At 35.4% G+C, this 12,667-nt stretch overlaps 8 protein-coding genes, 5 long non-coding RNA genes and 1 other non-coding gene across 14 annotated transcripts; 9 read left to right on the top strand and 5 right to left on the bottom strand.

The window, feature by feature from the left end:
• Window positions 1-136: 136 nt before the first annotated feature.
• On the bottom strand, window positions 137-1,104 carry SPOM_SPNCRNA.947. Its single transcript, NR_151338.1, has one exon. It is a non-coding gene; the product is annotated as a non-coding RNA (long non-coding RNA).
• dph4 (diphthamide biosynthesis protein Dph4) lies at window positions 365-1,127 on the top strand. Its single transcript, NM_001019787.3, has 2 exons — window positions 365-591; window positions 631-1,127. The coding sequence occupies exons 1-2, from the start codon at window positions 378-380 to the stop codon at window positions 834-836; spliced, it is 420 nt and encodes a 139-aa protein (NP_594366.1). The 5' UTR covers window positions 365-377; the 3' UTR covers window positions 837-1,127.
• Window positions 1,128-1,351: 224 nt separating this feature from the next.
• SPOM_SPRRNA.18 lies at window positions 1,352-1,474 on the top strand. The gene has a single exon (NR_151408.1). It is a non-coding gene; the product is annotated as a 5S ribosomal RNA (ribosomal RNA).
• A 522-nt stretch (window positions 1,475-1,996) lies between these two features.
• hsp90 (Hsp90 chaperone) lies at window positions 1,997-4,578 on the top strand. Its single transcript, NM_001019786.3, has one exon. It carries the CDS (start codon window positions 2,248-2,250, stop codon window positions 4,360-4,362), a length of 2,115 nt encoding a protein of 704 aa, NP_594365.1. The 5' UTR covers window positions 1,997-2,247; the 3' UTR covers window positions 4,363-4,578.
• A 60-nt stretch (window positions 4,579-4,638) lies between these two features.
• On the bottom strand, window positions 4,639-5,874 carry rlc1 (myosin II regulatory light chain Rlc1). Its single transcript, NM_001019785.3, has one exon. It carries the CDS (start codon window positions 5,564-5,566, stop codon window positions 5,012-5,014), a length of 555 nt encoding a protein of 184 aa, NP_594364.1. The 5' UTR covers window positions 5,567-5,874; the 3' UTR covers window positions 4,639-5,011.
• On the top strand, window positions 5,744-6,014 carry SPOM_SPNCRNA.3732. The gene has a single exon (NR_193095.1). It is a non-coding gene; the product is annotated as a non-coding RNA (long non-coding RNA).
• SPOM_SPAC926.02 (uncharacterized protein) lies at window positions 5,827-8,696 on the bottom strand. The gene is made up of 2 exons (NM_001019784.3): window positions 8,449-8,696; window positions 5,827-8,292 (listed from the first exon to the last, which is right to left on the bottom strand). The coding sequence occupies exons 1-2, from the start codon at window positions 8,590-8,592 to the stop codon at window positions 7,105-7,107; spliced, it is 1,332 nt and encodes a 443-aa protein (NP_594363.1). The 5' UTR covers window positions 8,593-8,696; the 3' UTR covers window positions 5,827-7,104.
• SPOM_SPNCRNA.946 lies at window positions 6,586-8,322 on the top strand. The gene has a single exon (NR_151337.1). It is a non-coding gene; the product is annotated as a non-coding RNA (long non-coding RNA).
• Window positions 6,866-7,039, top strand: ina22 (the record flags this gene model as incomplete). The annotated part of the gene is made up of 1 exon (NM_001356138.1): window positions 6,866-7,039. The coding sequence occupies one exon, from the start codon at window positions 6,866-6,868 to the stop codon at window positions 7,037-7,039; it is 174 nt and encodes a 57-aa protein (NP_001343124.1).
• A 76-nt stretch (window positions 8,697-8,772) lies between the features above and the next one.
• Window positions 8,773-9,691, top strand: stp1 (protein tyrosine phosphatase Stp1). The gene has a single exon (NM_001356137.2). It carries the CDS (start codon window positions 9,045-9,047, stop codon window positions 9,513-9,515), a length of 471 nt encoding a protein of 156 aa, NP_001342920.1. The 5' UTR covers window positions 8,773-9,044; the 3' UTR covers window positions 9,516-9,691.
• On the bottom strand, window positions 8,880-10,721 carry coq12 (NADH-dependent flavin oxidoreductase). Its single transcript, NM_001019782.3, has one exon. It carries the CDS (start codon window positions 10,607-10,609, stop codon window positions 9,875-9,877), a length of 735 nt encoding a protein of 244 aa, NP_594361.1. The 5' UTR covers window positions 10,610-10,721; the 3' UTR covers window positions 8,880-9,874.
• On the top strand, window positions 9,703-11,174 carry SPOM_SPNCRNA.3731. The gene has a single exon (NR_193094.1). It is a non-coding gene; the product is annotated as a non-coding RNA (long non-coding RNA).
• A 149-nt stretch (window positions 11,175-11,323) lies between these two features.
• Window positions 11,324-11,791, bottom strand: SPOM_SPAC1071.13 (uncharacterized protein; the record flags this gene model as incomplete). The annotated part of the gene is made up of 1 exon (NM_001356136.2): window positions 11,324-11,791. One exon carries the CDS (start codon window positions 11,789-11,791, stop codon window positions 11,474-11,476), a length of 318 nt encoding a protein of 105 aa, NP_001343123.1. The 3' UTR covers window positions 11,324-11,473.
• On the top strand, window positions 11,523-12,532 carry SPOM_SPNCRNA.3730. The gene has a single exon (NR_193093.1). It is a non-coding gene; the product is annotated as a non-coding RNA (long non-coding RNA).
• Window positions 12,533-12,667: the final 135 nt, after the last annotated feature.

Raw genomic sequence — 12,667 nt, 5'->3', positions numbered from 1 at the left:
CATCCAGCTCTTGAGTTAAATACTTGCCTAATAACAATTTGAATCCAGCTTATTAATTATGCTACGCTTTTATACGAAATGAACAGAGAAGTTGTTATGGATTTAGGTTATGTCAATCAATCGCTTATATAGCTTAGTCGGTTAAATATTGAATAATTCAGAAAAAGAAGTGAGTTAAATAATGAGTTATTAACAAATGCAATGCGCCTAACCTCAATAATTCTTTAAAAATTTTTAAAGATGTAGCTTTAATTAAACATTTGAGCACATATTGTTTCATCATTGCTCTCCTACATCAAAGTAATGACAAATCAATTGGGCACCCTAACTATGTATATGCATATACCAGCAGAACGACATAAGTGTGCTGTATCCTCATGAACCACTATTCGGTTCTAAACCTCAAAGATGGAAAAACTTACACAGACGATGAAATAAAAGAAGCTTATAGAAAAGCGTTACTACTGTTTCACCCGGATAAGTGTAAAGAAAAGCCCTCTGTGGTGTATACTATTGATCAAGTGAAAGAAGCATATCAAGTCCTTTCAAGTGAAAAAGATCGTCAGCAATATCAAATAAAACAAGAAGAGGGTAATTTTGTTTTGAAGGTTTTTTTATTAATCTAAACAGAAAGCTCGCATTACTACTCTATCGTTGATCTAAGTGAATTTGAAGAACTCGACAACGGCTCCTATTATTATCCTTGCCGATGCGGCGATTTAGGAGGATATGTTGTCACGGAAGACGACCTGGAAAATAACAGAAGTGTCGTCCCATGCATGGGTTGCTCTCTAACTATACAAGTAGATTATGAAATCGCGGAATCCGACTCATGATATCTTTTAAAGGGAGGCCAAGTATTTGTTGAGAGAAGGCAAGGCTAGTCTCTCTTGCTAAGGATTGTATAATAATATAGACTAATTGCAGCTGTAAATAATTTGGAAGTTTCAAAAGAGTCCTTAAATGAACGGTTAATTACCTTTGAAAATTTATGGCGGAGAATCACTTTTGATTTATTTATATACAAAGAATTTATTGCTGAGATATTATTAATAGCCTTTTTACTAAAATTTGAGTACTGTAAAAACTGCTGGAATGTTTCAATAATAATTTGTATTCGATAGGTGACATGGCTGTAGCGAAATTTATGCAAGCGACGCACATACCGAAGTAGTATCGGATGCGTTTCGTCTTGTCAAGTAAGTTTTATGCAAATGCGAAGGATTGGGTGTTTAACGATGTAAACAAATACAGTACAAGTTTATGAAATGGTATTTGCTAAATTCTGTTCGATTTTGAGAAATATTACATATTCTGTTCTTTATTATATATTCTATAAATTTATGTAACAAATGTCTACGGCCATACCTAGGCGAAAACACCAGTTCCCGTCCGATCACTGCAGTTAAGCGTCTGAGGGCCTCGTTAGTACTATGGTTGGAGACAACATGGGAATCCGGGGTGCTGTAGGCCTCTTTTTCGGAACATTATTTTTAATATGTATTCTAATTGCGTGCAAAAGAAATTTGAAGAAATATCACTCACTTGGAATTTATGAAGTTCCCATCATCTAGATAAGATACAGTTAAACACTTTAAATGATCGATCTCGTTTAGCTAACCTAAAAACGGTCGGTTATGAACAGTGAACGTTAGCGAGATGCCGATTTTATCACCCTTCAACGATGCTTAACGAAAAAACCTTTCGCTACAGTAAAACCTTATGAGCTTATCACAGTGTAAGGATGTTTCCGAATATTGGTTGTTCGTAATTTTACGCAATACACTATCTTCCCTCTAGCATCTTCTAGATACACTTTAGTGAGAAATTTTTTTTCTCACCCCAACCTTCTATCGCAATCCAAATACCACACTTCGTTGCATCCGCACTATTCTTTGAGTTCCATGTCCTTCCACCAAAAACCAGGGTTAGGGTTTTGGAATGTTCGAGTTGCTTTGTTTACAGAATATAAACCACCATACACGTACCCTCCGCCATCTAGCTCTCAAGTTATTTATAACCCATTTCCCACTAAGTTCCTTTGTTGAACGCTTAAAAGATTGTTCATACGTTTGAACATATTTAAAATCACGTTATAGCTGAGAAGAAAACCCCTTTTCAAGTAATAAAAGTATATTTAATTACTTATTTTACCCTTTATATTACGAACTGTACGACTTAACCGGTTTTATCTATAAATTCCTTCATTTTTCTTTGTTTTCGTTTTCAATTTGATTTCATTACAAAATGTCGAACACAGAAACTTTCAAGTTTGAGGCTGAAATCAGCCAGTTGATGTCTTTAATCATCAACACTGTTTATTCTAACAAGGAAATTTTCCTTCGTGAGCTTATTTCCAACGCTTCCGATGCCTTGGACAAAATTCGTTATCAAAGCCTTTCCGATCCTCATGCCTTAGACGCTGAGAAGGATCTTTTCATTCGCATTACTCCTGACAAGGAGAACAAAATCCTTAGCATTCGCGATACCGGTATTGGTATGACCAAGAATGACCTTATCAACAACCTTGGTGTTATCGCCAAGTCTGGTACTAAGCAGTTTATGGAAGCTGCTGCTTCTGGTGCTGATATCTCCATGATTGGTCAATTCGGTGTTGGTTTCTACTCTGCATACTTGGTTGCCGACAAGGTCCAAGTCGTAAGTAAGCATAATGACGATGAGCAATACATCTGGGAATCCTCTGCTGGTGGTAGCTTCACCGTCACTTTGGACACCGATGGACCTCGCTTGTTACGTGGTACCGAGATTCGTCTCTTCATGAAAGAAGACCAACTTCAATACCTCGAGGAAAAGACTATCAAAGATACCGTCAAGAAACATAGTGAGTTCATCTCTTACCCCATTCAATTAGTTGTTACCCGTGAGGTTGAGAAGGAGGTCCCTGAAGAAGAAGAGACCGAAGAAGTTAAGAATGAAGAAGACGATAAGGCTCCTAAGATTGAGGAGGTTGATGATGAATCTGAGAAGAAGGAGAAGAAGACCAAGAAGGTCAAGGAGACCACCACTGAGACTGAGGAGTTGAACAAGACCAAGCCCATTTGGACTCGCAACCCCAGTGAAGTTACCAAGGAAGAGTATGCCTCTTTCTACAAGTCTTTGACTAACGACTGGGAAGACCATTTGGCCGTCAAGCACTTCAGCGTTGAAGGTCAATTGGAATTCCGTGCCATTCTTTTCGTCCCCCGCCGCGCTCCTATGGACCTTTTTGAGGCCAAGCGTAAGAAGAACAACATCAAGCTCTATGTTCGCCGTGTTTTCATTACCGACGACTGTGAAGAGTTGATTCCTGAATGGTTGGGTTTCATTAAGGGTGTTGTTGATTCTGAGGACTTGCCCTTGAACTTGTCTCGTGAGATGCTTCAACAAAACAAGATCATGAAGGTTATTCGTAAGAACCTTGTCCGTCGTTGTCTTGATATGTTCAACGAGATTGCCGAGGACAAGGAGAACTTCAAGACTTTCTACGATGCTTTCAGCAAGAATTTGAAGCTTGGTATCCATGAGGATGCTGCTAACCGCCCTGCTTTAGCCAAGCTTTTGCGTTACAACTCCCTTAACTCCCCTGATGATCTTATCAGTCTTGAGGACTACATCACTAAGATGCCCGAACATCAAAAGAACATTTATTTCATCACTGGTGAATCTAAGCAAGCCGTTGAGAACTCTCCCTTCTTGGAAATCTTCCGTGCCAAGAAGTTTGATGTTCTCTTCATGGTTGACCCCATTGATGAGTACGCTGTCACTCAACTCAAGGAATTCGAGGGCAAGAAATTGGTTAACATTACTAAGGATGGTCTTGAGTTGGAAGAGACTGACGAGGAGAAGGCTGCTCGCGAGAAGCTCGAAAAAGAGTATGAGGAGTTTGCTAAGCAACTTAAGACCATTTTGGGTGACAAGGTTGAAAAGGTTGTTGTTTCTAACAAGATTGTTGGTTCTCCTTGCTTGTTAACTACCGGTCAATATGGTTGGTCTGCTAACATGGAACGTATCATGAAGGCTCAAGCCCTTCGTGATACTTCTATGAGTGCCTATATGTCTAGCCGCAAGACTTTTGAGATTAACCCCAAGTCTCCCATCATTGCTGAGCTCAAGAAGAAGGTTGAGGAGAATGGTGCCGAAGACCGCTCTGTGAAGGATCTTGCTACTATTTTGTATGAGACCGCCTTGTTGTCCTCTGGTTTCACTCTTGATGACCCTAGTGCTTATGCTCAACGTATCAACCGTCTTATTTCTCTTGGTCTTAGCATTGACGAAGAGGAGGAGGCTCCTATTGAGGAAATTTCTACCGAATCCGTCGCTGCTGAAAACAATGCTGAGAGCAAGATGGAGGAAGTCGATTAAATCAAATGCATCTAATGTGTCTTTCCAAAATTTATGCATATAATGTTTTTCTTGGATTAAAGCAAGTTATCCTATACATTGTTAACGATTCTAGTGTCTGTTGTCATTCAAAAATTTCTTTCTACACGATTTTTCTTAATACACACTAGATTACAGGTTGTTTGGAAGTTGTTATAATATGGAATGTTGATTAGTAATATTAAAGTTTATGGATACTTATTAGTACATCAAATTTTGTTTTCGAATAATGTAGTTTATACTACTAACAAGTACAAGTTGGTGCTTAAAAGTTATTTTTTTCTAGTCATGTGAGAGCTGTTTTACAAGGTAGGATAATTTTGATGAGGAACATAGGTATGCTGGGCTAATATAGATTTATTCATACATTAATTGAACCCTCGAATGAAAATATGGTTAATGACATTAAGCCTAAGCTCTAACTCACTAAACACTGCAAATAATAGTAAAGTCGCAGAGAGTAGCTAAGTATTGAGACACATAAAGTATAGGTCACAACGAACATAAATGTATCAAATGCTTTCATAAAAAGTTAAAAGAGAAGAGGAAAATTCGTCTAAGGGAAATGGCTCAGGTTAAAAAGATAAAGTATTAGAGGGAAGAATGTGAAACATATCTGGCTGCTCTTAACTCAATTGCTATCTTTTGACCCAGCAATAGCATCAACGAATTTCTCGTAATAGAATACACCATGACTGGTGTACGAGCGTAAAATAGACTCGACTTCTTGAGGATCCATTCTATCACCCATACTTGACAAAGCATCTCTCATAGTGGAAATTGGAATTTTGCCGGATTGAGTATCATCGAATGTAGAGAACGCTTCTAGTAGATCATTTCTGGGGGAGATTCGACACAGCATACTACCCATCGCAGTGAGAAAAGCGGCTAAATTAATAGGCGGATTTATTGACTCAAACATGTGATTGATTGAATCTTCGGAGGCATCCTGATTCAAAGAAGTAAGCATGGTTTTGACATCCTCTCTTCCAATATTACCGTCACCATCTTTGTCTAATAGGGCAAAAGCCTCTTTAAGTTCTTGAATTTGGGAAGAAGTAAGTTGCGCAAATGCACCAGAAGATGCTCGTTTAGCGGCTTGGGCAGCAACTCTTTGAGAAGATGTTGTATTTGATGAAAATGGGGCACGTTTAGCACCTAAGGAATTTTCCTTCGAAGAGAACATCGTTAACAGAGCAAATGATCAAATAAGATATAGTTATGCTGTAAAGTAAAGTACGGAAGAATTAAGAAATGAAAAAAACTGCTGCCCTTACTGCAATAGCGGTAAATATGAATTTTATACACCGTAAGGCGAGGATATCAGCAAGTCATAAAAAAGGAGTCTAAATCAGTCACTAAATGCTAAGACTTGAAATATTCAAAAGGGAAAGCTAAGAATTCTCTAAGTAAATGTATCTGACAATTAGTTGTAAAAAAATCTATAAATAGACATATAGGAAGTAACCTATGATTGTTGATATTCAAGCTCTTGGTAAGTCTCAGAATTTAACATAGGCATGGAATACTGAGAACAAAGGAGATGTTAGTCTTTAATGACCCACGTTTGGTGCCGTTAAAATTAGAGAAAAGGCGAACTCTCAAGGATTTTTTTTTTTAGTATACATTTAGAAGAATTATATTTATCATAGTGTTTTATTTCTTATGATTATTATTTTATATGCTTAATCAAATCTCAATGTTTGATCAACAATGCCATGAGCATAATAATAATTTAATTTCGAGGGGTTAATAAAAGTTGAAACAAACGTAAGCAAATTTGTCAAGGATATAATGTCATTTATAAGTTGTATACACAGTAAAAAGTAGAATCAAAAAGGCCTCTTGAATTAGCGCTTCTTTTGATTTTATTTATTTACACTAATTTCGCTGAGCTGTCAAGGTTGAACAAAAGTAAAACTCAGTTAACAAAAAGTGAAATTTGAATAAATGAGTTAAATCAAATAGGCCTTGAAATATCTTTTTGCGGGCAAAGACTGAGTAGGCTGGGAATGAAGGAAATAAGGAGTATGACTTTAAGAACCAACTAGCATTATTCGGTTGAATTAAACAAATCCTTATTATAAATAAAAAGTAACAATAATAGAAACTGAATAATTTCTGATTTAATGGACAAAACTAGATAGACAATAGAAATTCTGATTTACAGAGATTTAATGAAAGTCAATAAATATCAAAGCATTGCAGAAAATTGATTTACCGTTATCCTACACAGTTCCGTACAGTCAAAACTTGTCTTAATGGTAATCCTTATTTCGAGCGAAAAATATTGATTTTCTTTTTCTCTTTGTCTTTCGGTATTTTGGAGTTTTGATTCTTAAGTGTTCAACGCCTTTAAAAGGCTCAATCATTTGTGATTTATATTATATCGATTAATTACAGCAGCTACTCCAAATACTGAGTCTGAACTTGCACACCAAAGATATTAGAAACAGTTTTTTTTAGTTAAAAGTCAATTTTTTCCATGTTACGTTGGTCATCAACGTATACGTTCGGGCTATTATGGCTCATCATCGGTAGCGAAGCATTTCATCTGAATGCTCTGAAGCAAGATCATTTGGAGCGTATGAAACAATACGATGCAAAAATTCGGCTAGCGAAACATGAATTTGATGATACAAGTAATGAAACAAAGTAAAACTTTATATTTATAATTGGATTCACTAATTAGCCTGCCAAATTAAGTAAGAAACGTCTGTTTCTTTAAATGGTATTGAGAATGTCTTCTTGAGCAACCTCAGTTAAGGAGTCCAGCATCTTAATCGTTTCTGGGTTGGTCAATTTCTGTAGTTGATAATGCTTTAAGACAATCTCCGCAAACGTTCTTGTTGTCTTTTTGGTTGAATAATCACGGAATGCTTTTTCGTATAATACTTTGGCATTTTTATACAACACAAGTTTGGAGTTTTGAGCTACCATGATGGGGATAGCTGCACGTTGAATCTCTAAGTCAGCTCTAGAAATGAGTATTCTTACATGATTAGGATTGTAAGTGTTAGCCATCTTTAAACTTTTGGCAGCTACTCCTAACATATTCCAGGCTCTAGTCATTATTTCAATAGATGCGCTTTCTTCTGTAGATACGCAGGAATCTAGTAGCGTCTCTGCAAAGTCTATGTATGCATCGGCTTTGTCGCACAGCAATTGAATATGCAAAGGTTTAACAGACGAGTTCGGATCCAACGGGTTTTGCAAGTTTAGCTGTGGTAATTGGCTAAGTTGATGGTCAAAAACTTGCAGTAAATCAATCCATGCCACCTCATTTTCTTTACCACCAAGTACTAAACGTTTGGTTTTCGCCAAGTACCAGTCCATTAGCTTTAATATATCGAGTTTTTCCGTAATCGGTAGCATTATCTGACAGAGTTTCTCAAAATCTGATTCTTCAAGTAACTTGCAACTGCATGCTAAAGAAGCAATTTCGGTAACTAATGTCGATGCCTCTTTGTCTGCTTCTATAAAGTATAATCGTCGAGCCTGTATGTCAGGTATTTCTTCATATTTTTGTTGCGACGATGTTTGTATAGTATTTTCCCATTCAATTCTTTCTCGTTCTTGTAAATCAATGCTATGTGAAATGGATTGCAGTGCTTGCTGGATTTCAGGATATGCCAAATCTTCGCGATCAAGATCCACCCAAATCTCAGCCAAATTAAGATGAACCTGCGCAAGGTTGAACCAAATATCTGGGGCCTCTTGTAATAATAAGGCGTGCTTATGCATCTCAATACTTTTCTGGAGGCATACTTGTGAATCTTTGTATAGCATATCGCAGTTTGTAGCCATATTGAGTAGCAATCTTGCTTTATTAAAACGAGCATCAAAATCATTCGGACATTGTAATAAATATCTATCATATGTTTCAAGGGATTTTTGATAAAATCTTAAACACTATTGCTTGTTAGTTTTAATTTCACGTGCTCAAGTATTGAGAACTCGGCGCAAAAAAGCGTAAATTCTATTTGTTTCTCAAAACTAATATTACAATTCGTATGAATGATCATGTTCAAACGTTTTTGAAATTCACCATTATAGCTTTGTACATACCTTTGCAGGTTCCAATCGCCAGCGATCCCCACTTTCTTCTAGATCAATAGCTATTTCAAAGAGTTCATCTACAGTCGGGTTTTTCTTAGGTTTGGCTTTTTTCGTCTTTAGTCCTTTTAGCACTTGATTTCTAGAGAAACTCATATCTGATATTCCAAAAAATGTATGCAAATGCTTAAAACAAAATAAAATAAAAAAGTTATGTATGAGAAATAAAATGCAATATATTGTAATCAGTAAAAATAAAAGATTGTGACAGTCAACATTAATTGGTAATGGACAATTGAGGTTGCACTAATTTGACATGTCTTTGCATTTTCCTCTACTACCTTGAAACGTGAAAATACGATCACTTTCGTTTTACATTCAACATTCCTTAAATATTTGGAAACATTGTAGTTACTTTTTAGTATTTTTCAATATTGTTAAAAACGGGAGGTGCACCTACCAAAAGTTCAAACTTTTTTATTACCAATTAACTGTGGTAAAAATTCGCTTGTCTTTCATTTAAACTTACACCTTCTATAATATCTATACATTACAAATAGAAGAGGAAATTTTGACTCATCAAAAATCCCAAGAATATACTATAAACTATGACCAAGAATATTCAAGTACTTTTTGTATGCTTGGGAAACATTTGCAGAAGTCCAATGGCTGAGGCAGTTTTTCGAAATGAAGTAGAAAAGGCTGGACTCGAGGCACGTTTTGACACCATTGATAGCTGTGGCACTGGTGCATGGCATGTAGGAAATCGACCTGATCCACGAACTCTCGAAGTACTTAAAAAGAATGGCATTCATACCAAACATTTGGCAAGGAAACTTTCAACGTCTGATTTTAAAAACTTTGACTACATTTTTGCAATGGATTCGTCAAATTTGCGAAACATTAATCGTGTTAAACCTCAAGGTAGCCGTGCTAAAGTCATGCTTTTTGGAGAATATGCTAGTCCAGGAGTTTCAAAAATCGTTGATGACCCTTATTATGGAGGAAGCGATGGTTTTGGAGATTGCTATATCCAATTAGTAGATTTTTCTCAAAATTTCCTCAAATCCATTGCTTAGTTTAAGTTTGAATAGAAAATGTACAGCTTTTAAAGGTATTAAGTTCGCCCAAAAATCCAACGATAGAAATGCTTCTAGAATTTAAAATATTGATTTTTAGTTGCGTACGTTTTGACTGGCCTATTTTACAAAAACTGTATCAAAAAATAAAAACAATTGAATAAAGTCGTACAACCTTTCTTTACGTAAGTCTTTCTAGCTATATACCCTAGAAAGAAATACATAGTACACATAAATTAATGAAAATATAAAAGAAAGAATATTAAATAGCATGGAGAACACGGACCCAACATTCCTGGCTGAATCATTTTTTAAAGTAGGCATGATTACTTGCATAAGTAGCAAACTCAAAAAAAGAATTAACTTTCGAAAGAATCAATAATAGGGCTTAACGGGGATGTGCTGCAGTAGTTCCGATTATAATAAACTAAGCCTGAGCTGGATTCTAAAGGGCTAGAGCCATGTTCAACACGCTCAACGTTCGCAACGAAAAGAATGTGATCTTGTACTTGATAAGAATGAATTATTGAACAGTGCAAGAGCCCTAAGCTATCAACAAGACATGGAAGACCTTCTTTACTGAGACTGACATCGATTGGATGAAGGGGATGCAGAAGAGAATGTGAAGATGTTTGCTGTGTACGATTGCTTCCTGGAAGATCCTCTACAGAAGTAGAGTTTTTCTCTGAATTCATTAAAGGATTGATTTGATGTTTTTGTTTGGCAAGTAAGGAAGCCCATTCGGAATGCTTCTTTATTGAACTAGACAGAAGATGAACGATTACTCGATTGGATTGTTGGATGGCGTTTGCTGTACGAGAGGGAATTTTTATATTGAATGAAATTACTGGATTTGGCGTCAGAGAAACTGGCGTAAAGGATGAGGCCGTCATGCCAGCACGATGACCATCAGCAAAACCACTCGTGATGATGACAACTGGTTGTGCGAACCTACGCATTAAAAGGCGAAAAGCATTAACGTTATCATGGGAAGCGGTAGAATAGCGGTTGAAATTTGAAAAAGGCAAATGTCGAAGTATGTAGCAGGGCAATGATGAGGAAGAAGTAAAACAATGAGTAAATCGGATTGACATCAAAATATGTAAACAATTATTAAGTATATAATATTATTTGACTTAAGCACGGAAAAAAGGCAAACGACCAGAAAGCGGTAGTATAGTCATGAACTCCTTTAGTGTTGGTAATAAAATCGACCAACTGTGGACAGCGAATATAAAAGTGACTCGTGCTACTCAAATTGAGGAAATAAAACCCCTTTATTTGATTATTCAATACAACCTTTCAAACTTTTATGTTCAATAAAGATATAAAGAAAGTTGGACGAGGTTGTAGGACAGTGGTGTACTTTGTGATACTGTTTACCATTCCATTTTCATTGGGAAATTATACTCGTGCATAGAAGCTAATGTGAAACTTGAAAAAATAAACATTTAAGGGAAACATGAGAGAAGGATTCAAATTTCTATTCTTTTACCGAAAAATTGTTGTTTACAAGATAGATGCAAATCAATCAGCGAATCTGATGAGTAGTGGTAGAGAAATGAATTAATTATAGGAAAACGAAAAAATTTAATTTTAAAGCCTGATTCATCTATTCATTGACTATCAAAATATGTAGCAACAGAATAACTAAAGATACTGACCCAAAGAAAAAAAAAGTCTGCATCTATGTAAAAGTTAGAACGTTGAACCAGCGTATATGTATACTTGAGTAAAAAATTTAAAAAAATAAGAAATAAAATAAATGTAAAAATTAAAACAAATAAACCAACGTAACGTGGACAGTTGGAATTTGTAATTAGTATAACATGGAAATTTCATTTTAAAAAAAAAGAATATTAAAAAAAATATATATATATATTGTATGAATTACTTGAAGTATTGATAATTAAATTTATTTCATATTAGATTTGAATGAAAATTATCGTTTATCTTATTTACATTTTTTTTGATTGATGTTTTTTTGTGGGCAAATTGCCATTTCTATTTTTTCCACGCATGTAGTCGTTTTTCCAATAATATTTCCTTTTTCTCATACCATGCACCTTGAAAGTTTGTCTTGTTTTCATTATTATAAGGCGCATTTCCAAAGGCACAATATACGCATTCGTATGGAGTGATTCAAGATGGCGCACTTTTTGCCATGAATTGGTTCGCACATACAAATTAGAAAAACGGTAGACTTTATTATTACCAGAAAAAATAGACCGACTTTTCCAATGAATGAAAATGAAAAGATGATTGGATCGCCCCATTTCTTCATTTTTTTTTTTTAATTACATTAGGAATGCAATGAATAAAATTGATTAACGATTGTATGAAGTGTAGCTTATTTGTTCAGATAGGGTTGTCGCACAGCAACATTGAGGATATAATGAATCATGAGGAGATGGAAATGACCCAGAGATCCACTTAAAGTAGAGCGTTCTTTTTTTTTTTCTTCGCTTTATGGAATACAAAGTCTCGTATACATCAAGAAGGCGATTATTGTGGCATATGTGGATATTATAATAGTATAGCAGATAAATTTGTTATATTATGCAATAAAGTATTAGAATTAAAGATACCATATGAAGGAAAAGGAATGAGCTGAGGTATAACAAAGACAGAAAGACTATAAGCGTGTAGAAGACGTTATGGAAGTGAGATGCGAGCAATAGCACTCTGTGGTAAGTTTGCGATTCAAATTGAAACAAGAAAAAAAGCAATCATTACTTGAAATGTGTCGCTTTCAACGCGGCCGATGGAGATAATAGGTAAAGGGATAAAAAAGAAAGAGTATTGTGTGATTCATAACTAGCATAAACATAAAAGAAAATAAGCAAAAAGAAAGTTTGATGAAGATAAAGATGAAAAGCTAAAAAAATTGCAATAACTGATATCAACGAACAAAAAGGTAAACATAGAAACGAATATGTAACAAAACCTACAAAATAATGAACAACTCTTCCAAAATCAACATCTCAACCTACAGTAACACTACTGAACTTAGAATCGTATTCTTTTCAGCAAACCCATCATTCCCATTTTCCCATTACAGCCCATCATCCATTATATATTATTTACCCTTTTTTTTTTTAACCTTTACAAGTCAACAGCTACTTTACAAAAGACGGTCATTCTCGCTAAAT

Source organism: Schizosaccharomyces pombe, assembly GCF_000002945.2.
Source record: "Schizosaccharomyces pombe strain 972h- genome assembly, chromosome: I".
NCBI lineage: Eukaryota > Fungi > Ascomycota > Schizosaccharomycetes > Schizosaccharomycetales > Schizosaccharomycetaceae > Schizosaccharomyces > Schizosaccharomyces pombe.
Note: the sequence above shows the minus strand (reverse complement) of the source record. Positions and strands in the feature narration are given on the sequence as shown.

Excerpts from the sequence above, each read along its gene's own strand:
- coq12 (NM_001019782.3), bottom strand. The coding sequence starts at position 10,609 with ATGTCAATCCGATTTACTCATTGTTTTACTTCTTCCTCATCATTGCCC.
- dph4 (NM_001019787.3), top strand. The coding sequence starts at position 378 with ATGAACCACTATTCGGTTCTAAACCTCAAAGATGGAAAAACTTACACA. Across the intron at positions 592-630 it reads TCAAATAAAACAAGAAGAGG|AAAGCTCGCATTACTACTCT; the intron begins GTAATTTTGTTT and ends TAATCTAAACAG.
- hsp90 (NM_001019786.3), top strand. The coding sequence starts at position 2,248 with ATGTCGAACACAGAAACTTTCAAGTTTGAGGCTGAAATCAGCCAGTTG.
- rlc1 (NM_001019785.3), bottom strand. The coding sequence starts at position 5,566 with ATGTTCTCTTCGAAGGAAAATTCCTTAGGTGCTAAACGTGCCCCATTT.
- SPOM_SPAC926.02 (NM_001019784.3), bottom strand. The coding sequence starts at position 8,592 with ATGAGTTTCTCTAGAAATCAAGTGCTAAAAGGACTAAAGACGAAAAAA. Across the intron at positions 8,293-8,448 it reads GGCGATTGGAACCTGCAAAG|TGTTTAAGATTTTATCAAAA; the intron begins GTATGTACAAAG and ends AACAAGCAATAG.
- stp1 (NM_001356137.2), top strand. The coding sequence starts at position 9,045 with ATGACCAAGAATATTCAAGTACTTTTTGTATGCTTGGGAAACATTTGC.